At 36.3% G+C, this 25,122-nt stretch overlaps 1 protein-coding gene across 7 annotated transcripts in view; it reads left to right on the plus strand.

The window, feature by feature from the left end:
* Positions 1-25,122, plus strand: part of LOC110106934 (glycerol-3-phosphate acyltransferase, chloroplastic) — a 68,665-nt gene that overhangs the window by 34,596 nt on the left and 8,947 nt on the right. For 3 of the 7 annotated variants that reach the window (XM_020837031.2, XM_020837032.2, XM_028695782.1), the window contains exons 10-12: positions 8,693-8,812; positions 9,077-9,190; positions 21,844-21,993. In XM_020837031.2, the coding sequence (XP_020692690.1) occupies positions 8,693-8,812; positions 9,077-9,190; positions 21,844-21,981 (372 nt within the window). In that variant the 3' untranslated portion in view covers positions 21,982-21,993. Of the gene's footprint in view, positions 1-8,692; positions 8,813-9,076; positions 9,191-21,843; positions 22,307-25,122 lie in introns of those variants that run through there. The other 4 variants (XM_020837033.2, XM_020837035.2, XM_028695783.1 and 1 more) reach the window with 2 other exon arrangements.

Here is a 25,122-nt window from a genome sequence, read left to right on the forward strand (position 1 = left end):
TATGCTACCAAGTATCTGAAATTCTGAATGGATGGATCTATATGATTTTATGCTGTGATGTTTATTTTAACTCCCTCCAGAGTTCTATTTGCTGAATCACATATTTGGTTTGTATGCTGGTTCATGTAGTTGCTTCTAATATTTGATAAGTAAACTAAACACGAACTTCATTATCATTAGCCTTATTCCAATTATTAAGTATGACTAATAATTTCTTCTACGTTAATTTGTGGTGAAGGCTACATGAGGTGTCAACATTACGTAGCATAGATATTTCGGCACAAGTTCTAGCTGTGCTACTTTGTTCTACCTCTTTTCCTTCTCGCGTTTTCAGGATTGGAATATCGATTTTGTTATTTTACGAAGTTTTTTTTTTCTTTGTGGAGGTTGTTTAGGTCATTAAACAAAGTATACATTTTAGATATTTGTGGTCTATTGTTCAAAGTGATGGTGAAATGGATGTGGATATTATTAGTAGAATTCTAGTTGGATGGTTAAAGTAAAGTTATACATCGTGCCTATTGTGTGATAGAAAGGTAACCTTCAAACTTAAGGAAAAATTCTATAAGAGGGTGGTGAGACCGTTTTATGGTGCAGAATGTTGGCCATTAAAAAAGAAACGTAAAATTAAGTGTTGCAGTGATGAGGATGCTGATAGAAAACAGCCAACAATAATGCATATTTTTGCTGAATTTCAGCAATAGAGCGGATTTTTCAAGATTTGTAGAGAAATAAGAGGAATAATCATTTCAATTCTAATAATAGAAGAATAAAACAACAAACTGTTATAAGAATATTCAATTCGAGAGGAAGATTCAATTCTTCAAATCTCTAGCCAAAGCCTAAAGCCCCAAAGCCTAAAGCCCCAAAGCAAATCCTAGATCTCAAATTCAGCCTCCAAATTCAAGCTAACCCTAACCCTAACAAGAAGAAAGTAATTAAAGCAAAAGAAAAATTACATAATCTCTAAACAACCCTTAATTTAAATTTTCCCTCTAATACAAAGCTTAATTAGTGAGTAGGCCCCGCTATACTAGCGCCGTCTCTCTCTCTCTCCCTGGTTCCACCCCCATTGGCCCGACATTTATAGCATTAAACCGATCCAGGGTGGACCGGTTCAGTCGGCCCTTGGGCCAGCCTAATAGATGCTCAGGTGGATGAGTGGCTTACTCTTAGAGACAGAATGCCAAACGGCTTGAGTGACTCCAGTGGCAGATAAAATTAGAGTCTCCTTAGATTGTTTGGTCACATAAAACGTTGACCTGTCGATGCTTGGTGAGGGCTCCGAAAATTTGTGCCCCAGCCTCTCTGCTGACCCCTTTCTTTCTTTTTCGGGTCGTCGAGAAGAGTTTTAACATTTATGTTCCGAGAGAAATTTTCAGAAGGTAGATTGGATTGTGAAGAAGACATCACTTAGAGATTGCGCTCTCATTTTGCAAGGATTTTATGATTTGAGCTTAGGTTTCCTATAGGCGCAAGCCTCTATAGTTAATTACCCCTCTCGATAGCGAGAGAGAACTTTCGATTAAGGCTAGTCTTCAAACAGATACGTGGTATCCATATATACATTGCATATGGCGTATAATAACAACATGAGTTGGTATTTGGAAACTTAATATTTAGAAAATTCACCACCTTGCACTTAAAGAGGATGGTGGGGGGATGATGGTGAGCCCGATTAAGATCCCATGGTTCTGTCTTTTGAGGCGATTATGGCATCTATTATACTTAGGGGTGTCAATTTTTGACACAACTCGAAACGCGACCCGAATTTGAAACGGGTCGGGTTCGTGTTCAACAAATCAACCCATTTTAAAAATCGGGTAGGGTTTGGCTTGACCTAGCAACCCGAAATTGATCCGAAAGTGACACGAAAACTCATATTTGACCCGAAAACCCGAGATTGACCCATTTTTGACCCAAAAATCGAAGATTGACCCGATTTTGACCCGAACACTAGCAAATTTTGGTCAACCCTGGGTCATTCGTGTCGGGTCGGGTTGACCCAGACTCAAATCGGGTCGGGTTCGGGTCCGAAAATCTGACCCGTTTTTTAAAAATTAGTTGGGTTTGGGTTGACCCGAATAGTGCCGGGTCAGTTCCGGTTCGAACCCGACCCGTTGACCCGAATTGACACCCTTAATTCTACTTAGTCAGAGGAGGTAGTCGACTCAACCTAATAGAAGGATCCTTTTCGGTAGCCACGGGTTGCTTCGCCCAAGGGTACCTTGTAGACCTGGGATCTATGATGCACGAATACGGACACGACGACACGGACACGACACGGACACGGGACACGGCTTTTTTTGAAAATATAGGACACGGGTACGGCAATACATATATATATATATATTAATGTAATATCATATTAAAAATAACAAACAATAATAAATGAATGACATGATAACTTGTCTAGCTTATAATATAAAATATTTAGACGTGTCTGACACGTGTCGGAGGAGTGTCGGACGAGTGTCGTGTCGGACACGGTGTCAGACACTGCACGCCTCTTTGAGGAGAAGTGTCGGTGCATCATAGCCTGGGATGCATATTTGTCTACTGGAACACATTTGAATCCACATTAGCTAACAGATGGCTTTGTGTCCTATGGATTATATCTTATTGATTCACATCTCAAGGATTTGAAGCATTGAGAACATGCGGGCTCTGGCCATGACCGTAATTTAGTGGTGCCATTTCGCAGCTAAATCACATGTTCGAGGACACGTGCCACTTCTTTACTGGCAAGAAATGGATTGATAATGTATTTTAGTGATATTCTTGACCAGACATTAGCTCTTTGTGAGTTGAAGTGATTTTTAATTTGCCCACCCCAACAAACTATTGCGGAGGGTGAACAAATATTTTGGTTCAAGTGTTTGACGATTTATTTTAATTTAAAATATTTTAAATTTTAGTAATTTTGAAAATTTAAAATTTTATGGGCATTTTGGAGGCATTTTTAGATATTTGGGGTCCCCTCAAGTTGAGATTTTTTGTCAACACGGCCATCATCGAGGTGTTTATGGGCACTTTCTCATTTCGTCGGTTGAACCTTGTCGACTCTGTCAACTTGATGACAAAAGTTCGGGTTCGTCGTCGGTTTTATGCCTTTGTCATTTAATTTTCTTTATCGAGGGCCTTGAAGGCTTAATATGAATGCATAAAATAAATATTATGATTGACGCTGTGACCGTATAATTTTTTGATAGTCTGAGTTGTGTCGACTCCTATCTACCCACATAGAAGGATCGGACTCGATCTTAGATTCATTACTCGACCCGCGCAGCATCCTCAAATGTCACATGTATACTCATAATACGCTTGTCGGGGCTCATGCGGGTATAAGTATTTGCATGCATTTTGAATAATGTGTTTACATAATGTATTTGCATAGTGGTGGTATGTTTACAATATAATGAATGTATGTGTGTACATATATTGAAATTTTGCATTTTTTGAATACTGACTTAATGCGATGACATATGATATACATCTATAATGCAGCTATGCTTCGCTTATTTGCTTTTTATAATGTGCTTGCATAATGATAATGCGTGCATGATATATTTGTGCTTGGCATAGCCTGTTGCTTATGCACAACACACCTTACACGTTGGATATCGTAATTCCGTGATGCATTTTGCTTATTGCAACATGTATATGCATAATGCATTTTGCAATCTAAATGGCGTATTTGTATGATGCACCCTGCACATTGCAATTATATGCAATCTATGAGTGTGTCAGCACGTGTTTCGATGCATGGGGGTATTTTTGTATTGTTTAACGCCGACAAGTGCACAAGGTTCATTTTATAATTTGTAAATGTCTTCTGTCCGCTTGTATGAGTGTTGCGGATCCGGTGACGCTTTTACTGTGTTTCATCTTTTGCGAGCCATAATTTTCTTCAGTATTCGGCCCGTAAGGGTGTACTTCAGCCTGCAAACAAGCCTAGTTTACCAATGGCCCGCAGTATTTACTACTAATTCCCTTCTTCTATTTAGAGGTGAATTGTAATGTTGGGCTACGGGTCATTTGTTACTTTTTGTAGGTTGATTGTGTGCATTAACGAATCTCATGCGGTTCTTCGTAGATGCTTGCATTTACCACAAACTTGCTTCCTTTGCCTGTGGGAATTGCATCACACTTGTTGTAATCTTCTTGTTCATGCCTTCCACCATCATATGCAGACAAATTGCACTGAATTCAGATCTTCTAGTGTTGTTTGTAGACAACACGTTGTGTGCACTTCCATGTTTACAGGGAACCTGTCATCCTTGCCATACATCTATTGTTGCTACTTATGAGGGATTGGTGCATTCATATGAATGCTTGATTGGCGTTGACTATGAGGACGCCTTCGTAATCAGTGCATGTCCATTGTCATTACTTGCGGGCGAGCTACATTGGATGCAAGTCTTCTAGCGCTACAGTTAGATGTTTGTATGTACTATATTCCTTATGCAGACAGCACGTCATATGCATGATGAGTTTTCTGCAATTGTTTATGAACAAATTTGTTATTGTCTACTACAAGCTGCTTGTAGCTGACTATAAACGGGTTGCCATGGGCGTCATGAATTCGCGTTCGTGCCTTTAAGCAAATCATTTTGCTTACTACTATTCTCCTACACATGCTCATGAGAACTTGTACTCACTACTGGTTCTTGATTCTTGCATGTAAATTGACTAATGAAATATGATATGTTACTTTAATTTCATCATATATAGGCAACATACACATGCATTGTTCATTGCTCGTTTTTGCTTGTTCATTGATGTTCATTTGAATGATTAAGACTATTATTCATCATTTATATTTTTGTTATGACAGTGCATTCAATAATTAGAAGTCCGGTTCCTTGTGAGCTTGATTACAAGTTCGGTTCCCTACTGTCTTGTTCAATTCCCCTACCTTTGTTCAAGTTTTGGTCCCTTGTTTACTAAAAATTTTGGCAGCCTCTCGTTTAGGGGAATATTCAGAGAAAGATGTGTATGGTCGGTGTTGGACGACATCGCGACTATGGTATTCGATCACATCACACTAGAGAAAGGCTTGTATGGATCTTCAGGTGTACCTGTTCGAAAATGCAATTTCCCCCGCCACACTGAGAAAAGCGTGCACGAGGCTCACCCGCTTAGCCACAAGTGTTGCACCGGGTTTTCTCCCCACCATGCTAGAGAAAAGCATGCATAAGAGGCCCCTCGGTGCGTCAAAAGCTTTGAATGCAGGATTTTGGAGGTTTTGAGTTTGAACATTATACCATTGTGAATGAAGTGGTGACGGTGCCGGCGTTGAGGGCAGTGAATATGCTCAAAAATTCATTTTTCATTCATACATTCATTTTTTCATTCTTTTTTCATCTTTCATTATATATATATATAATCATTTTTTTTATATATGTATATATACATACATTTATTTATAATAATAATAATAATAATAATAATGGAAATAATAATAAATAGCTAATAATGATGACATAGGGTAAAAGATTACAAGCAACATTTAGGATTTTCACCTGTTGGGGTTGTCTTGGTGTTGGGTTTAGTGAAATGATGCAGTGTAGGAAATATGGGTTGATTTAGTGAAGTGGAGGTTTAGTTGGCTGTAGGTGACTGATTTGGGCTAGTGAGATGATAGTCTTTGAATAGGAATGGGCTGAAAGAGTGGAAAAGATAGTGGGTTGCAGTGGATTATTTTTGAGGCAAAAGTATTTGTCGGCTAACGGGCTGCCGTTTGGGTTAAGAAGTAATGAGCTCATGTAGCGTAGGAGTAGAGTTTTGGAAGGGGCTATTTGCTGTTATGGGCTGGTGTGTGCGGGGGCTGAATGCTAGAGTCGGATCAGGCTTGGCTCGTGCGTGAGGAGTTGTATAGGGTTTGTTAAAAAAACAGGGAAGGTGTAGATCTGGAATCGGAACACACAGATGCTAGGCGCCGGTCATCGACCTGCTCGTAGGGGGTGCACTCGATTTGGGCTCTGTGGAGTGGATCGAAAGCAACGGAAGGCGTCGATTGTAGCTGGGTCGGAGGAGGGAAGCAATTGACGGCTCTTGTAGGATCATATTGGATCTGTGGATCAGAGTGGGAGTTGAGCTATTGGATCGTGGGTGGATCAGTTTGAGATTGCGGAGAAAGAGATTCAAACAGTGAAGTATGGAGACGGAGCAGTTGCTTTGAGTCTCGGCTGTGAGGAAGAATCGGGCGACTGCAGGGATCATAAATACGGGAGAGAAGACATTCGTGACTGCTTGTGCATCCAAGGAAACGAAAGTTTCGTTTTGTTGGCATTTTAACGATGGGACTGAGCAGTGATCGAGACGAGGGATTTAAGCAAACAGTAGACCTAAGGTGGATAGAAGTTGTTCAAAATATTTTGTAAAATATAGGTTTAATATCTTAAACAATACTCAATAGAAATGAATTAAAAAAGAGGATTCATAAAATTATAATAGTTGGGATCAACGTAATGATAATAATGATAATGACAGATGTGGAGAATTAGAAAAAAAGATAGGCGGGGAATTAGACAATACTTAATACTGTTGCACAGAATCTTAAAAAAAAAAATATAGAAGCATGGGAAAATATTTAAGAAAGTGTAAATGAATTTACCAAGAAAAAGAAGAAGAAGAAAGAGATCCTATGTACTCTTGGCCGCCTTTAGCATTCTCCTTAAAGGTGTTGTTGTAAGGGTCATAGAATCAAACTAATTATGCCATTTAATTATGGGAACTGGAATGATACCGATTTCTATGGTTCCTGTGCGGTTTTCTAAAGCCTACTGAATTCTTATATATTAACCGGACATCTTCTTAAATCTAGAAACCATGATGCATGATTGATACTTTTTGTTATGTATCTTACTAGCTATTGAATTTTTTCCTTATGCCTGCTCAGCGATAAGATGCGTCAAGTTTTTTTTTTTTTCATCCATCTTCATGACTCATTGGTTATTTCATTATTGATTAGGTTAATTAGAGGAATGTGAGAGGGAAACACAACAACAACAATAAAAACAACAACAACAACATCAAGCCTTTATCCCACTACCATGGGGCGGCTACATGAATCCTTTTTTTCCATTGTGTTCTGTTATAAGTCAAAATTTTATTTAGATCTAATAGAAAAAGGTCATTTCTAACTTTTTCTAACTAAGTTTTTTTAGGTCTACAATACATTTACTCTCCTAATCGGTTCATCGGAAGGCCGCCATTTTATGTTACCAAACCATCTATAAGGCGACTCTCTATAATCTTATCTTCCACTGGAGCTACTCCAACCTTTTCATGTATATGCTCGTTTCGTATCCTGTCTCTTAGAGTAAAGCCACTCATCCACTTGAGCATCCTCATCTCTGTGACACTTAACTTAATATGATGCTTCTCTTTTAATGGCCAACATTCTGCATCATAAACCATTGCAGTTCTCACTATCATCTTATATAATTTTCTCTTAAGTTTGAGGGGGACTTTTCCATCACACAACATGCCCTATGCATTCCTCCACTTCAACCATCCAACTTGAATTATACTAATAATATCCCCATCTATTTCACCATCACTCTGACAAGAGACCGAAGATATCTAAAACATGATATTTTGGGATTGAATTCGTCATATATGAATAATCGGGGGATTATTTTGAAGTTTACCCCCTTTTTTTAAAGTTTACCTCTTTAATATTCAGTCTACTCAAAAATGTTTTTTATGCTGATGGCAGTGGGAAGTTTCATATTACTAAATAATGCAAAAGAAAAAGGGGGATACTGGTTTTAGAATGATAGAAAAATACAAGAAAAGATAACCCAGAATACTTTTTTTGGCCCGCTTGAGCATTCTCTTTAAAGGGTCATAGTTGTTTTGCCATTTAATTGTAAGAGCTGGAGTGATATGGTTTCGGCCAATTGAAGGAGCTCTAATGCCTATTGAATTCTGATGTGTGAACCTGTTAGTCTTCATGAATATGCTAAGTATAACTCATGACTGATAGCTATGTAATAATTCTAGCATCCTGTCCAACCTTTAGTGAAAGATATTGTACCCCTAAAACTGTCTGTATTAGATGAACTATTTCATGTTTTCTTATGCATGGATTGCCAAAAAAAATTTACAAATGTTTTGAGAGAACTTAACAATATGAAAATGATTATGATGTTTAGCTAGAAACTTGTTTGTTCCTTTTTAATGCATCAACTTATAACATGAGTTCTCGTAGACTTGTTCTCCTTTTTAATGTCTACTTTCATGAATAATGTTTTTGTAGTACTCAGTTATAGGAGACATTGTACTGTCAACTTTTTTCTTGCTTTGTTACCTTTGATAGCATGTCTTAAATATTTCCGTTGCACTTTTTGTGATCCCTTTTTTACTTTCTTAGTTTTTTCACTGTATTCCATTCCTACTTGCTGTGACATTGAGTTTGCTGTATTTCAAAAGCTTATATTACTGCAGAGTCATGCTACACCTCCTTGAAAAAACTTCCCGAAGGATTCTGATTGGCAAAGTGGAGGGTGGGTGGGTTGGTGCAGTCTCCACTTTCCTACTTCTGCCCCCACCTTACACATAAATTTTTGGGAGGCTATTTATAAGTTTTTTTAGTACTCAAATCATTTCTAATTATTGCTTTATGCAAACTCAAGGTAATTCATTGCGTGCCTTTATCAATCCCTTTGGTTTGGTTCTCCAGGCTCCATTTGATGCATCTTCGTTGGACAATATGAGAAGGTTGGCTGAGCATTCTGGTGTTCCTGGGCACTTTTATCCGCTTGCATTGCTATGTTATGGTGTCATGCCTCCACCAGCACAGGTGGGCTTTTTGTTGGGACTTGAAGTGCTAGTTTATGTACTAAAGGTTAAAAAATGATAGTCTGGTTTGGATTATTGAATTCCTCTCTTTGTGGTATGAATGCTATTCGATATAGCTGTTAGCATTCTTCACATATCTGAGAATCTGGTTAACCGGAATTAGACTTGCAACTACTTTTTACAGTTTCTTAGACCTTAACCTCAAGTCTTTCTATTTGTTTCACTCGAATTACTCTTGTTGTTTTCAATTTTCTTTGATTCATAGGTGGCAAAGGAGATTGGTGAGCAAAGAAAGCTGTCACACCACGGTGTTGGCTTATCTATTTCCAAAGAAATAAATTTCAATGAAGTTACTGCTCATTGTGAAAGCAAAGATGAGGTAAATTTAAAGTTATAGCAGATTTCGGTAGTTGGTAAATTTTACTGTTTACACTGCTTAAATTTTAATGCCAATACTCACTGAAATTTAAATTCTATTATATCTTCAGTTTTATTTCATTCGTCAACATAATACTTGTTTGGAAGGCTGTTGGTGGACGTGAAGATTTTTTTGTTTTCCCCATCATCAATCTAATCACTAACCAAGGTTTAAAACTGCGCAATTGGGTAATGAGGCGTTTTTCTTTTCGGAGGCGAAGAGTAAACCTCAAAACCCAAAAATTTCTTAAAGTAAAAATAAAGGTTAAAAGTGATTTTTTATATAATACCAAGGTTTAAAATTGCGCAATTCGGTATTGAGGCATTTTTCATTCGTAAGGCGAGGCGTAAGCTTCAAAATCTAAAAATTGTGTAAAGTAAAAAAAAAATAAAAGTGATTTTTATATGATACCCAAATAATATGTTAAAGGATTACATATTAACTTTCTATTGAACTATGAAATAGCAAATTTACATACATATGAAACAAAAAATTGCACAAGATGTAAAGTTGTGAGTAATAAATTATGTGAAATATGATTGAAATCCAAATATTATAGGAGAAAAATAAAATAAAATATATGAATTGCATAAATGTATCATATATCATCAAGTTTAGCTCTAAATTCTTCTTTTTCAGTTCCCTACTCATCTATATTTAATTAAAAAATAAATTTGATATAATTATCAGTAACTCAAAAGTCATCTTTATTGTCATTACTAAGGGGATTTTTATTTAAGTCGTTGTCATAATAAATTTGATCTTTCCCTTGCCTCATCCTGTAGGGTCCAATACCTCCAAATCTGCTTCTTTTTCATCTATTTCAGCAATCTCCCTCTTTTATAAATATTTTTCATCAATATAAAGATAAGATCAACAATATATAAAGTTTTAGAGGAGATGGTGGTGACGTGCGGATTTCAAGTGATCCCCGGCTGTGGCTACGACGGTGGTGACTACGATGAAGGTGGTGGGCTGGAGTTCGAGATTGTTGGGAGGAAGTTGTTGCAGCTTGGGAGTGCAAGAAATGATTTTTTGGGGGGCTTTTGTATATGATTTAGCTATGTTTTAAATAAAAAAAAACATGCATAAATAGAGCAGGGCATATGTCTCATGCCAGTAAGGTGAGGCGCGCCTCAAGGCGGGCCTCAGTCAAGATAAGGTGTAAGCCTCATAAAAAAAGCTCAAGGCGTAAGCTTCGAGGCATTTTTCACTGGAATTGGCTGAGGCGGGCCTCAAGGCGAGCCTCATATTTTGCAATTTTAAACAATGTCACTAACTAGGGCACATGCGATAAAGGGTGTACTGAATGTAATCTTATTGAAAAACCTTCAGAACTGTTAATCCCTTTGTGCATCCTACTTTTCTGTCCTGTCCAAATTAAAAAAAATTCATGTTTTCTTGTTGGCTAGTTGGATCCTATGCACTGAAGCATAGATATTTCAAAATGCTTTCGTGTTCGTGTTGGGCTCGACACATCTCTAACATGCCCTGACATGGAGTCGAAAATGTATTGGACGTGCTTCAAGTTAAAATCAGAGTTTAACACAAGCTGAACACGACCCAACATAGAGGGGCCATGCTTAGGACTTGAGAAACATATTTAGGTTTTTAAAATTAAATCTTGTTCTAGGTAAAACCACTTGCACACTTTGCCTCTTTGCAGCCCTAGCGACATCTTCATGCAAATCGCTTGGAGTCTTACCGTCAATCCTCTATGCAGCAGCACAAGTGCCTTTGTCGATCCGCTTCATCATGATGGAGCCTGCCTTCATTGATATTCTTCATATCTCATTGATCCTCTTTGAAACAATGCAAGCTCTCTTCATCGATCTTCTTTAAATTGTCACAAGTTTAATTTTGTCCATCCTCTTAGCAACGGCTTAGGCTTGAATGTGTCTGTTTGTGGCCCTTTCTTGTTTGCTTCTTTGTACCAGCTTCACACCCTTCAACTTACCATCTCCACTACATCTTTGCATCAACTTCGCAGGCTTGCAACTTTCGCAATCACCAAAACCCTAGATCCTCTTGGTTTCTACTCACAATCATAGTATTCAAATCTTCCTAACTCTTTTCTAAAGAAGTATTTTTCCTTTTTTTTTAATTAAACTAGAAATTATTATATCTTTCTGTTTTTTATTATGATATTTTAGAATTTCTTCAAGAATATTGATGTTAATTTTTAATACTAATAATGAGATATAAGATTCTATTCTTTGGTGAGCTACTGATCTTATGCTCTTTATATTATATAATTGGTAAATGACTTTCGAATAGTCAATCCTGCATTTGCTAATAATCATATAGAGGATGATAATAAGCTTTTGTGAAAATATGTTACCAACAACAACAATAACTAATAGAACAACAAGAATTTATCCTACTATATAGGGTTGACTACCGGAATCCTTTTTCTTCATTGGGTCCTATTAGGAGTCAAATTCTCCTTTGTGTTCTATTAATAGCCAAATTGGAGAAAATAGGAGCAATATAAGCACGAGGACAGATAAAATTTAAGAGGAGTTTTGTCAAGGAAAGTATGATGGATTATATTCTAGTGGTAGCTTTCTTAGTTAATCTGTGGGAGGCTTCTGCTCATGCTAAAAAATAACATCAATACAACTTGAAGAATTACAAAATTAGTTGCAGTGGCTGAGCAAAGAAGAAGAATGCCTTATTTAAGTAGGTTCTCTTTCTTTTTTCTGGGAAAAGTAGTTCTCATCTAGTGAATCAACATTTTATCTCACAATAAAATGAAAATTTTTCTAGGGTGGAGGGTTATAATCCAAAAAGATGAAATTCGGACTGAAGACAACCATTAAAAGATCATTTAATTTGGAAACTATAGATCAATTGCATCAAGAATTTGCTTTCATATTCTATTCAACCTGCTTTCCAATTCCTTCAGCATGAAATCTATATTATTTTAATACATTTTTCTTATTCAGCCAATGGCACTCTCACTGAATGTATTTCCCTTAGATTATAATTTTTTTGAGGACAAAATTTTCTTGGAAGAAAATAACTAATGTTTAAAGAATGCTGGAATCTGCTTGAGCCAATTAAAGAAACTTGGAATGAAAGGGCTTAATAATGTTAGCGATTGTTGGACTAATGCCTAAAGAACTCCTCTTATTAATTTTTGAGAGTTGCAAAATTTAAATCTATGCTTATAAAAACCATTAGTTGTGAAGGAGTATATTGTTCTAAATTTTATGTTGCAAATCTTATAAATTAAGTAATTATGTGGGTTGATTCAGATAAAGTGGTTCTAGTAATCATAAATGATGCATTAATATGTAGAGTGGTAAGAGCATTAATTAAGACCTAATGCTATCATATTTTTTTAGTTTCTGTTCTTCACTCATTGTATCTTGCATAAAAGAATATTTGTGGAGACCTAATACTCTAAATTTTATTTTTCCAAGAAAAAATATGGAGATATTTAATGAGATGAGCAAATGTTTGTAGATACTTCTTCCAAATATTGAAGAGAGCAATTGTTACTTAGGAGTTTACTAACTTGTTTGAACTTAGTGGTTGTTTTGTTGGTCATGATGTTAGAGCTTCTATAGGCACTAGAGATGCAAATGATTTTGGATGATTTATGGCACTGGCTCCCATCAACTACAAATTTTGTTTATAAATAATTAGCACAATTATGTTCCTTGTTTAGAAAGAAGTTGGAGTATATATATATATATATATATATATATATAAATTCACTCAAGAGGAACAATCTCACTCTTAACGAATTGTAGATTTGCTATATTTGCATACCAATCTTAGCTTTTTATCTAGGAGCCCAAAATATACTTGAGGAGAGACAAAGCTCTTGGATATTGGTGGGGTGGGATAAATTAACCATAATGGATGACATCAAAATACTTGAAGTTCCTAATCTGTCGTTTGATGAGCTAGCTTGGAAAGCTATGCTTTTTTTTAGAGGAAGGTGAATGCACCATTGAGGAGCGCACAAGTGCTAGTGATAATGATGGCCTTAGCATTGAGTGCATTAACTTCAATTAATTTTATGTTACCTATATAGTCATATAATCATAATTTTTTTAATTATTTTGAAGAAAATATTGATTTTACTTTATAATTGTTAAATCACAGTCGTCCCTTGGCATTTTGATCCCATGGTTAGGATGGGAATCTATGGGAGGCTCACATATTAAATACTATCCATGTGAAATCATCTAATCATAATTTTTTTTAATTATTTTGAAGAAAATATTGATTTTACTTTATAATTGTTAAATCACAGTCGTCCCTTGGCATTTTGATCCCATGGTTAGGATGGGAATCTATGGGAGGCTCACCTATTAAATCCTAGTTGACCCTTGGCATTTTGATCCCAATGCTAGGATGAGAATCCTTGGGAGGCTCCCCTGGATCACACTGATCTCCTTCCATATTTAGGTGGCTGATTTAGGAAGGATTATATTAGAGCAATTATGCATGATTTTATAATTATTTGTTTCCTTATTAAGATATCTTGTCTAGATCTATAAATAGGGATAAAATTGTGCAAGAAAATTAAGCATTTTCTCTCTCATAACATGGTATCAAAGCTTTCAATGCCTTTGCCAGAAATCTGAGATTTTTTGATAGGAAACACTTGTAGATCTCATGAATTTCCTATTAATCTTTGGAAAGCAGCGAGAATTCTCCATAAAAATCCATACAAACCAGGAAAAGTGGATAATTTGTTTTATTTATGAAATGGAAATGGAAAATACCAAGATATAATTGATCCTCTATTCGAGAGTAGGATATTTCTCTCCCAAATTTTTAGACGCCGCCAGAGCCCAAAACATATGAGATCTCAAATTTCAGCCAAATTCAAGATGCACTTACCATAGAAAAACAAACTCTTTTATGCATACAATTCAAAAGGAAATCTTTAAACAATCCCTATATTCAAATTTCCCTACTAACTCCCTTCAAAATCCTTCCTAAACAGCTCTGTCAAACCTAGGTTGTCGGATCATGCGTGCAGGAGGTGGAGAAATTTCGTCTGTTTCACACGAGCCAGTCCCGTAGGACGGACTGGACCGATCTAACAATACTCTCCTCCCAAAGATCTACTTTGTCCACAGGGTGGAAAGACGACGCCCTCTTCCATTCCCTCTTCATCACAAATTGTAAGAACCTGAAGAGTTCGGTCCTTACACCTATGCCCCAGTATATACCTCTCATCACATTTGAAACAGAGCCCGTTCGCCCTTTTCTCTTGTAATTTCATTTCTGTGAGTCTTCTCATTTGAAATCTACCTGAGAGTATTCGGTGTTGGTCTCTTGTGGTGCCAAAAAGGTGCTGGTCATCTTGTACGAGTCTCTTGAGTTGCTGCCTCCCGTTCTTTCTCCGGGTGTCTCTGATCCTCCACCAACTAAGTTAGCTCCATAATCTCTCCCAAGTCACGAGGCCTCATCACTCTATTTGCTGCGCGAATCTTTGGTTTCAGTCTCTTCATAAATTTCCCATCCAGTATAGTCTCTCAAAGTCGATCCAATTGACTGGCAAGGTACTCAAATTGCTCACGATACTCCACCACTGTCCCCTCCTGCACCAAGGCAAAGAACTGCTCATGGAAGTCACCTCCCATGTTGATTTGAAAATGTTCCAACAAGCACTCCTTAAACTTGCTCCACCGATACCATGCTAAAGCTTTCCCTTCCAAGCACATCTCGGCTACTGTCAGTCTCTCCCCCTCCATCAACCTATTGATGGTAGAGTACATTTCCGCCTTGTAGATCCACTCAACGGCTTCCTCCTTCAAAAATAGGCATCTTTAGCTTCCTCACCCTCATATTGGCTCTGTTCCCTTTGTTCCCTTCATAATTTCCCATTCTCCAAGGGGTTAGTTCCCCCAAGTGTCCCATTCATCCCTTTTACTTTCATACCCGAGCCTTTCATTAAATTCTCACATTCTCCTTTCAAATTCAACGCCTCTTGGATCATAACAAACCTCTCCCCTTTCAAATTCAGCTCTCCTTTGGTCATAATTACCCATTTCTCTTTCAAATTCAGCACCCTTTCACTCAGGTCCAACCCCTCCACGCCTCCCCACATACCCTATGCCCGGCTCTTGTGACATCCCAGGCGTCTATAGTGAAAGGATTCGTCGACAGTCTTGATCAACCATCACTTCCTGCTCCCTTGCTCAGACCTGAAATTGTTAACCACATATAATGAGCTTCAAAAAGCCCAGCAGGTCACCAAAGCCTACAACTGAAATCAAAGCACAGTACTGAAACAATATGCATGTCAATCAGTCAATCAATAACAGTCACTTACACATGATCATTGAATCTATGCAGATACAAAAATCAGAAATCAATGCATAATCAATAGAATCCGAAATCATCAGTGGGAGAATAAGTGAACAGTAGAAAAATCCACAATGCTCAATAAATCAGTACATACGTCAAATCAATAAAGAAATCATCGGATCAATCATATTAGTCAGTATCAAGAGAAATCAATTCCGGTCAATAGTATCAATCGGTATGAAATCATATAAAACAATCAAATCAATACAATAAATCAATAAAATCATTAATGCAATAAAATCATATGAATACAATAGAATCATATCAATATCACGAGCTCGGTAAATCCCATGAATCACATGTATCAATTAGTATTCGGTGTATCACGTGCCATAATATCAGTGCAATGAATCAGTAGTATCGGTATCGGTAGTATCAATGAATCGATGCAATATCAATATCCATATCGGTATCTGTGTTCAGTGACATGTACAGTATGAAATAGCAATGAAATCGTGCAATGACAGGAAACTCGTAAATCCGTACAGTAAAGCCATTCAGTATCAATAAATCAATTCCATATCAATAAATCCATTCAAAATCCATAAATCAATTCCATATCAATTAATCAGTCAATATCGATAAATCAGTAAATCCATAATGAGATCATAAGAATACTACTTTACACATGCGTTCCAGTACAGTAGTCTTACTCGACAAGTACAATCACTGGCTATTAAGGCGTTTTTCAAGGTTTGTATGTTAGTAATCCGTTGGTTATAATAGAGTCTTCACCCTTGCCCGTCGGCATAAACTCCTTATGACTCCCAATCGTTGTATCATGTGATCAATAGAGGATAACACCAAACCCTTTTTAAAGGAAAGCCCGTCGGCCACCATCCTAACATGTCAATCTTCAACCAACGGTTCAACCAGCCTTTACTCAACAAGTAAAAGACATGGCTATTACGACGTTTTTCAATCTTGGAATATTGATGTATCGTTGTATCCGTTGGCTCAATAAGAGTCGTCACTCTTGCCCGTCGGCAGAATAATCTCCTTATGACTCCCAATCATTGTATCAATGATTAATAGAGAATAACACCAAACTTTTTTTAAAGGAAAGCCCGTCGGCCCACCATCCTGTCAGGTCTATCAATCTCCAACCAACGGTTCAACCAGTCTTCACTTGTCTTTCAGTAACAATAACAGTAATTCAATCATATATGCACATTCATATACATATCATTAATGCATTGCGATCAACAAACACAATTTAACTCAATTGAAAAAAATCCTTAAAATATCGTATAGTCGACAGAATTCCAAACAGAGTTAAAATAGAGTTTCAGAAAACTACAAAATTACAAAAAATTGAATAAAACAACGTTACAAAGCTTTACCTGTACTGAAGCAATATTTTCCAATGTCCAGATAATTTCCTATTCGATAAAAATCGCACAGAACTCAAAATACCCGGTGAAAACTTTCTAGAAAATACTCAAATCGTACAAAAATATCAGTTCAATAACATATCAAAAGTTACGCGGTAAAAGTTTCGTCAATATAAAGATATACACGTTTTTCGATAACAGAAACACAAAACTGAGCAAAAAAATACAAAAACTCGAAATCTTTGAAATCAAAAATAGGATTCGGAGTCCTTACTACGAGGCGAACAAATCTTCCAACAACGGCGACGGACGAAAAGCGCTCCGCGGCCTCCGAAATCAAGTCTTCCTCTTCTCTTTCCTTCTCTTTCTCTCTCCAGCTTTTTCTCTCTTTAAAATGATCCAAAATATCTCAATTCCAATACTTATCAAACAGGATCGTCCCGGACGATTCCTATTCGTCCAGGGACGATTTGCCCTCTGGACAAATCTCGTCCAGACGAAGTGTATTCGTTCCTGGATGATTTGCTCTCTGGACAAATTTCGTCCCGACGGTTCGTCTAGGCTCGTACAGGTTCGTCCAGACGAACCATACAGATTCTTCACAATTTTCTTCAGTTCGTCCCGTACTAAAGTCAATTCGTACAGACTAACTGCAGTAAAAAAAATCGAAAATCTGAGGGGTTTTACAGCTCTTTTCTAGGAATAGGCTCTAGAGGAGGTATTCTCTCTTCTCTCTTTCGAGTCTCCACCTCCTGATCTTCCCTTTGCCTTATTGGATTAGAATTTTTCTCGCTTCCTGGGTTGTTAGTGGCTTCCCCCACATATGACGACACTTTTGGATTGCTTGAGCAACTTCTTCAACATCTTTCCCAGGCTGGAAAACTTTCCATCCATCTTTTTGTGGATGAATGAAATTTGATTTTTGACATCTGAAAGTTGAGTGTGGAGATTTGAAATTTTAGTTTTCAATTGTTCAATCTCCCCTTCCAACACTTATACATTTCGTCCTGCCATGGGAACCTGTATTTAGGCTTCAATAGCAAAGAGAAACAAGTTTGACGTGAATTCTAGCCTCCAATCAACAAAAACAACAGGATTAGATACAGAACACGACAAAATTCAGCGAGGAAGACTTTTTTTCAGTCCAGGAAATTTCTTTTATACCACTTGATAGGAAACACTCGTAGATCTCAAGAATTTCCTAGCTATCTTTGGAAAGCAGCGAGAATTCTCCACAAAAATCCATACAAACCAGAAAAACAATAATAATTTGTATTATTTGATAAAATGGAAACAAAAAATACCAAGATACAATTGATCCTTTATTCAAGAGGAGGCTCTTTCTCTCCCAAATCTCTAGATGCTGTTAGAGCCCAAAACCTAAGAGATCTCAAATTTCAGCCAAGGAAAACAAACTCTTTTATGCATACACAATCCAAAAGGAAACCTCTAAACGATTCATACATTCAAATTTCCCTCCTAACTCCCTTCAAAATACTTCCTAATCAGCTTTGTCACTTAGGCGGTCAGATCATGCGTACAGGAGGCGGAGAAATTCCGTATGTTTCGCATGAGCCGGTCCCGTAGGACTGGCTGGACTGGTCTAACATTTTTGTACTGTCGTTCCTTCATTGCTAGCCTTCCCTTGTTGTTGTTATCCTATCCATAACCAATGCAGTTTTCATTGCTGCCCTGCTTTATATAGCCTTCATCACTACCCTTTGCCGTCGCAATGTCTGAAGCAAATTCCTCCTAAAGCTTTGACCAACTAGAGGACTCTATGATGCACCAAGGAAGAGGAGATATCCAAAATATGCAACATTCCTATTGCTTAAATGGGAAGAATTCTGTGAAATGGTCTTTCTCTCTCTCTCTCTCTCTCTCTCTCTCTCTCTCTCTCTCTCTCTCTCTCTCTCTCTCTCTCTCTCTCTCTCTCGTCTGGTTCAAAGGGATCGGGAGATGGAGGCATCGGGTTGGAGCCGACTTGGGCTTCTGCGTGAGTTTGAGAGGGATTTAGGTCGAGACTAGGTAGGAGGTTGCTGGTGCATTTTCGACGGGATGAGTAGAAGAGCGAAGCAGGGAGAGATGTTCGGGTTGCTTGCGAACTGGAGATTGAGAAGGGAAGCCGGAGGAAGAAGATTCTAAGTCTTCACTTTGCTCTCATTTTATAGATGCAAGAAGCATGCAATCGAGGCGAACAAATCCCGAAACGGCGCCGAATGCACAGTGCCTTGGCGGGATTTCTATACGACTCCGAGATTCAAGTAGGATTTTCGGGTACAGGCAGAGACCATGTAATCACTTAACCCCTTTTTTCATTATTTGGCTTAATCTCAGATGTCAAAATTTCTTAAATAAACAGGTAAACTAGCTTGTTGATGCGATCAAAAAATATATGATCATATATGGGATCATATATTTTTTTATCACAGAAAAGACAAACTTTCTAGATACAAAATAAAGACATAAAATGCTTAAAACAAACTTTAATATTATAAAAATGAAAAACTTACAAACTTTGACTCAAACAAACTTGGACTCTTACAAGACACCCTAAAGTTGCTGCACTTGGAAGAAAGATACAGGTGGAGTGACACTTGCGGAGAGACGAAAGAGGTTAGAAGCCAAGACGAAAGGTTGGAAAGAGCTCGCAAGATTTCCAGAGGGGATGAGAAGAAGAAGTGGACAAAGCTCGCAAGCTTTTCCAATGAAACCCGCATGTTTACATTTCCAAAAATCACATCACATAAGATATCTAAAACATTACATAACCCCTCATATTTATAGGTATGAAAGGGGAATACAAACAGCCACATAACATTAATTTAAGCTTATTAAATAGGGAATATTAAAAGCCAACAGTCACTTCCCGGAAATGAAGCCCAAAGCCTCGGAAAAGCCCCCATTCATTCATGGGAAACAGCCCAGCCAGGAACCGAAGAGGCAGCCGCTAGAACCAAGGAGCCAAGGCACGGAATTCCAAGAGCCATCCACGGGAAACTAAGAGCCAATCCGTGGGAACCAATGAGCCAAGCACAAAAAACAACCAACATTGGGATTCCAAAAGCCATTTTGGAATCCCAAGGGACAAACTCAACTTTTAAGACTATAAATAAAAGTTACATAAATAAGACAATTAATGAACTAAAACTTAGCTAATAATGAGCTAACCTTTAGTTCAATAAATGAATTAAAAACCAGCTCATAAATGAGCTAAATTTCAGCTCAAATTTTATTGAGCTTGTAGACTCGAGGGAAGCCAAAATTGATTTATTTTGGACATGAGTTGACCCCCTCTTTGTCTACATCACTTGTAAATAGCACCAACTCCAGTATAACCAATTCTCATTTTGGGGGAAGCTAAAGAAGATTCATATGTAGATAAATGAGCTTACCAGAGACTTGTGGAGAAATTGATTCACCTTTCTCACACCAAACCTAACATTTGCTGTAAGCATGATTAATCAGTTCATGCAAAATCCGAAGCATACTCACATTCAAAATCCAAAGCATACTCACATTCAAAATCCAAAGCAGTCTTACATGCAAGCTGCAGGCATAATACTGCACTATCTTAAGGAGAACCCAAGTAAAGGGATTCTCTTCAAAAGAGACTGTGGAATAATCCCAGAAGCATATACTGATGCATATTATGCAGAATCACTAGTAGATAGACGATTACCTCATGATACTACACATTCCTTGGAGGAAACATTGTTACATGAAGAAGCAAGAAATAGAATGTGGTGGCAAGGCCCAGTGCAGAAGCAAAATACAGAGCCATGGCTTTAGGAATATGTGAGTTGCTATGGATTAAGATAATTCTTGAAGACCTAAGGATCAAGTGGGAAGCACCAATGAAGCTACACTATGACAACATAGCTCTCAATCTGATTCGGCTTGATAGGACCAAGCACATAGAAGTGGACACACATTTCATAAAAGAGAAATTAGATAGGATCTTATATGCATCGACCATGTCTTATCAAAAGATCAGCTTGCATATATTCTTACCAAGTGACTTGATAACTCTACCTTTCTAGGATCTATTACTAAGCTGGGAATGATAGATCTGTATTCCCCAGCTTGAGGGGGAGTGTTAAATCCCAGCTGTCCGTTTGCATTTTGATCCCACGGCTAGGATGGGAATTTTTGGGAGGCTCGCCTGGATCATGCTAATCTCCTTCCATATTTAGGTGGCTAATTTAGGAAGGATTATATTAGAGCAATTATGCATGATTCTGTAATTATTGATTTCTTTCTTTATTAAGATATCTTGTATAGATCTATAAATAAAGATAAATTTGTGCAATAAAATGATGTCTTTTTCCTCTCCAATTCTCTGAATTTAACACTGCTTTTGACATTTTGTACACATTGATATTGTCAAAATGTGATAATTAACAATGATTAATGCATACTAATGTTGGTGTATTATTGATAAATGACAATTATTGGTTGTGCTTATTCTTTTCTTTTGTTATTAATACCGTTTACTTTTTTTTTCAGTATTTAGGCTTCTTAGGTGAGTATATGATATTATACTTCATAGAAAATGACAGTATCAATATTTTAATTACATTTTTATATCATTAATTTCTAAAATAGAACATCATATTAATGATATCTTATTCTACCTTTTATAGTTATAACATATCATTCTGTTTTTGTTGTGTTCCCATATTCGTGTTGTCGTGTTGTCGTGTTATCGTGTCTGTGAAAATTGATTCCACCTTTAAGTTTTATCGTAGTGCTTTGTTTGTCCTTGAGTAGTAGTCCTCACTTTCCTCCTATGAATCGATAGGGTGTATTTTTTTACTCTGTTCATTTCTTCCTAAAGTGGAGCATACCTGCTTTTTTTTCCAATTAAAATTAACTGAAGACTAGTTAATTTTGGTGGCAAGTAGAAGAGTTATCTTTGCACCCTTCTTCTTTTGACAGGTAAAGGGAGCTTTTTCAATGGCACTGTACAATGCAGTTACAGAGCAGTACAATATTCTCAAATCTGCCATATATGAACTGCAAGGCTTAAATGCATCAGACTCCAAGGTCTCCCTTTCACAGCCTCATATACAGTAGTTTCTAACAGAGGTGGTGTAACCGTTTAATCAGCCCAATTTTTTATTTTGGCTCCAATTATCTTATTGTTGTGTGCTACACCATATTTTTCTTCTTAGTTTCAGTTTTTTTTTTACATTTTTGTATCTTCTTAAACTGTATCATATATGTTACAGAATATAAAGGCGTACCTTATCATCATCATGAACCCCATGGTGCAATTCATGCATTTTGTCATTTAGGGGATACGTTAGAGCACATACATACCCATTCCCTCTCTCTCACCCCTAAGTTCTCTAGTATGTAGTTTATCAATTTAATAATATGCCACTTCTATTTAGCTTTATGAATCTTTATTTTCTATTTGGTCTTGTTGAGTGCTGCTTCAAGGTGACTCGTGTAAGAATTTGTTTGCACCACTTCTATCAATTTCATGCAAAGCAGTCAACATGAATGTGACATATAGGGATTCAACTTTCTTTTCTTTTCTTATTAAGTAATCCAAGTAAGGGTACCCTATTTCCATCTAATTGGATTGGAAGCATTGTTTTAGCAGTAAAAGCCACAAAGGGCGAAGGAAAGTTGGATGAAAGATATCCTAATGGAAGCTTGGGACCAAGGTTGCGTAGAAAAGTAGTGACGGAACTCCTGTAGTCACTGATTTAGGAGTTTGATCAACTGATGTAAAGATCAGTTAGTCCATCATATTTTTTCCTTAAAGGAAGATATGCATGTAATGAGATGGCTCCATGTGCTCTGATTCATTATTTTCTACGCAATGGAAAATACAACAAATTCTTATATTTTTTATGTTGGTTCTTAAAACATTGGGTTGTCAAATCCTTTTGGCAAGTTTTTGAATCCTCAAAAGCACAAAGATGGACATGTGAATTTTCAAAGATTCATGAAGGGCTGAAATCTTATTGAATCATTACACAAAATATTTCAATTACATCGCAACAAGCGCATAGTAAGATCTTAAGATAATATCAAACTACGAAATGAAAAAATGGTGGACAAACTAACATAATACATTACCCACAATTGATATGAACTTAGTCAATTACTAAACCGAGTGCATCGTATTTGCCATTACTTTGCTGTAGGCAGAAAAAAACTTTATTCTGAGGAGTTTAAGTGCTATTGAAGGAAAGAAAAAAAAAACTTGTGTTGTAGAGATTGTGAGATTGGCCCCAGCCGAAAAGATTGAGAAATCCATCTTGACGAAGAAGTGGCAAATTGGAAATCTGTTCTCATTTGAGACATAATGGAAAGTAATTACTCCGGATGGAACAAATCAACCGACTACTCTCTTTATAGATCCTATTAGGCAATCCAATTAGTTTATGATTGTTGAAGTCCAGTGGTCTTCATGCAAAGTAATAGACTTATTGGATTGATCCTCATGTTTTGTAGTGTTTAGTGAAAGAGTTGTTTTTTCTTTTAGTTTTTTAATTTTATTTTTATTTAGCCTCTTGATTTGATTGAAATTATTAGATCAATATCAGATTTGAGAATCCATGTAGTTTGATTTTGAATGGGAAGACTATAATGTGTAGGTTTCAAATTTGAATAGATCCAACTTTGTGGAGATTAGATAGAGTTGGTTTGAGAGTGTTGTGGAGGGCAAAGTTAGATCAACATTAGCATAAGCTTGACTTTTAAAGGTTTCTTGGCTGTTTGTTGAGAAAATTAAGGATGTTGAGGGCAACTAATTTTTTGGAGAAATTTAAGGAATGATAAGTCGGTTTTGAATTTAACTTTAAATTCAAAATTTTGAAATTAAAATTCAACTATAATCTTTGATATGGAATTATAATTAAATTTAAAATTCAAATGAAATGTAAGAATTGATATTTGATGGGATTTTTTAAGATTTTTGTGGTGAAAATTGTTAAAGGAGTTGTAATATAATATATATTTTACTTTTTTTTTTATAAATTTTAATGGATTGGAGGCATTTGCTTTAAACATATATAATATTGAGTATGATATTTTCTCTTGAATACTTAAAAGAGAAGGTATCCCATAAAGAGAAATAAGATGAATAGGAGTTTACTGAATGATGACACATTGGTTGATCGCTATTTTCATATAGCTTATTCGACTAGAAGAGGCGAAAACAAGAAAAAATTATCATCACTCTCCTTTTTTTAGTAGGATCCAAGCTAGGCAGTCCTACTGATTGGTTTCAAAATTTGATGATTGTTTGTGCACCATTGTATCTTTATTTTGTCCCATGTATTTTCTTTTTCTCTGGCAATTCTGATTAATTATCCTTTTTGTACTTATTTCAATATCTAATAATAAAATTATAGTTAAAAAAAATGAAATGGGAGAAATACATAACAATTCGAAAAAAGAAAAAAAAAGTTATACATTAATCTCTAATTGTTAACTTAAAAAAAAAGACAAGTTAGTATAAGGCATGGCACATACTTGTCATAACTTGTAATTACGATGAACTAAATATAGCTATTACATGCACAATTAATTCACATTTTGTTAATCTACCCATTTTCTTTCATATTTTTGTTGAAATTAGTTTTATTTATTTGCACTAGTGTTGCATTTTCAACCCTTTATTTTAGATGTGAAAACAGCCATGTAATTTTCTATTAACCTTTCTTAAATATATATTATTCTTGCCGTCCCTCTAATGTAATAATTTTTCAATCAAACTGTCATTGTTTTTCCATACATCCATGCTTAACTTCTCTATCTATGACTTCTTTGCTAATGAACACTTGGATTATTTTTATAAAATGTACATTTTTAATTTTCAAGATATTTCCTACTAGATGTTAAATCCATATTTTTATCCAATTTTTTTTATAATAGATCTAAGTTACCTAAACCTATCACAATAAGTTATCAACCTAATCATATCTATTTTGGTTATCTTTTTGAATCTTCATTTTTTATTTATTCTTATTGAGTTATATTGAGTGCTTCATAAAGTGTTAAACTTATTGTGATTTTATCTTCTTATGCAACTTCAATTCATGTTACTTTAGGTCTACTAAGTTTCTTTTCTAGTCCTTAGATATTAATGTTATTTATCCATTTTATGGATGCACTTACATAGTTTATTATGTATATACAAATCACATGAGTCTATTTCTCATTTCTAATCGTCAATAGAGGCTACCCACCTTCCGC

This window comes from Dendrobium catenatum, unplaced genomic scaffold (genome assembly GCF_001605985.2).
Source record: "Dendrobium catenatum unplaced genomic scaffold, ASM160598v2 fragScaff_scaffold_674, whole genome shotgun sequence".
NCBI lineage: Eukaryota > Viridiplantae > Streptophyta > Magnoliopsida > Asparagales > Orchidaceae > Dendrobium > Dendrobium catenatum.